Source organism: Myotis davidii, unplaced genomic scaffold, assembly GCF_000327345.1.
Source record: "Myotis davidii unplaced genomic scaffold, ASM32734v1 scaffold575, whole genome shotgun sequence".
NCBI classification, from domain to species: domain Eukaryota; kingdom Metazoa; phylum Chordata; class Mammalia; order Chiroptera; family Vespertilionidae; genus Myotis; species Myotis davidii.
Genome location: NW_006290306.1, coordinates 1817842 through 1818445, shown reverse-complemented (window position 1 = coordinate 1818445; position 604 = coordinate 1817842). Strand labels below are relative to the sequence as shown.

Below are 604 nucleotides of genomic sequence, written 5' to 3'. Positions count from 1 at the left end.
GTTTTGCCTATATAAGTCTGGTTTTGCCACCATCTTATCACTATGAGATTTAGGGAATGGCCCCTCATAGTCCCAGATTGCAATAAATGTGACTCTTTAATTCGGAAAAAAAAAAAAGAGTACTACAGGGGGAAAAATGTTGCTCAATTTATGACACTGATCATAATTAGAATCACCTAGGGTGCTTAAAAAAATATACTGATGAATGAGCCTCATTCCAACACCAATTAGGTTAGACTCTCTGGTGATGGGTCTCTAGATGTATGTATTTTTTCATTCTTCCTCACTTGAGAATCACTGATCTAAAAGTTTGCCAATTTGACAATTTACTATTTCAAACTTTATTCTTACAGGCCTCTTCAAAAAGAGGAAGTTTGGAAACTAAAGATGATACTCCATTTCGAAAAGTTCTTGGTAATCCAGGTAGAGGATCAATTAAGACTGCAGCAGGAAATGGAATAACTGTCACCCGAACGATTCCGTCTTTGACATCTACATCAACACCTCTTAGATCAGGTTTATTAGAAAATAGGTATGAAAGACATTTTTTATTTCTTAGTCATTAGCTGTGCCTGTTTATAAATGTCTTTTAAGCTTTGTAGAA

At 35.1% G+C, this 604-nt stretch overlaps 1 protein-coding gene across 4 annotated transcripts in view; it reads left to right on the top strand.

Annotated features, from left to right (window-relative positions):
• USP37 (ubiquitin specific peptidase 37) overlaps positions 1-604 on the top strand; it is a 72193-nt gene that overhangs the window by 19201 nt on the left and 52388 nt on the right. For all 4 annotated transcript variants that reach the window (XM_015563617.1, XM_006763332.2, XM_006763333.2 and 1 more), the window contains exon 6: positions 354-532. In XM_015563617.1, coding sequence (XP_015419103.1) covers positions 354-532 — 179 coding nt within the window. The remainder of the gene's footprint in view (positions 1-353; positions 533-604) is intronic.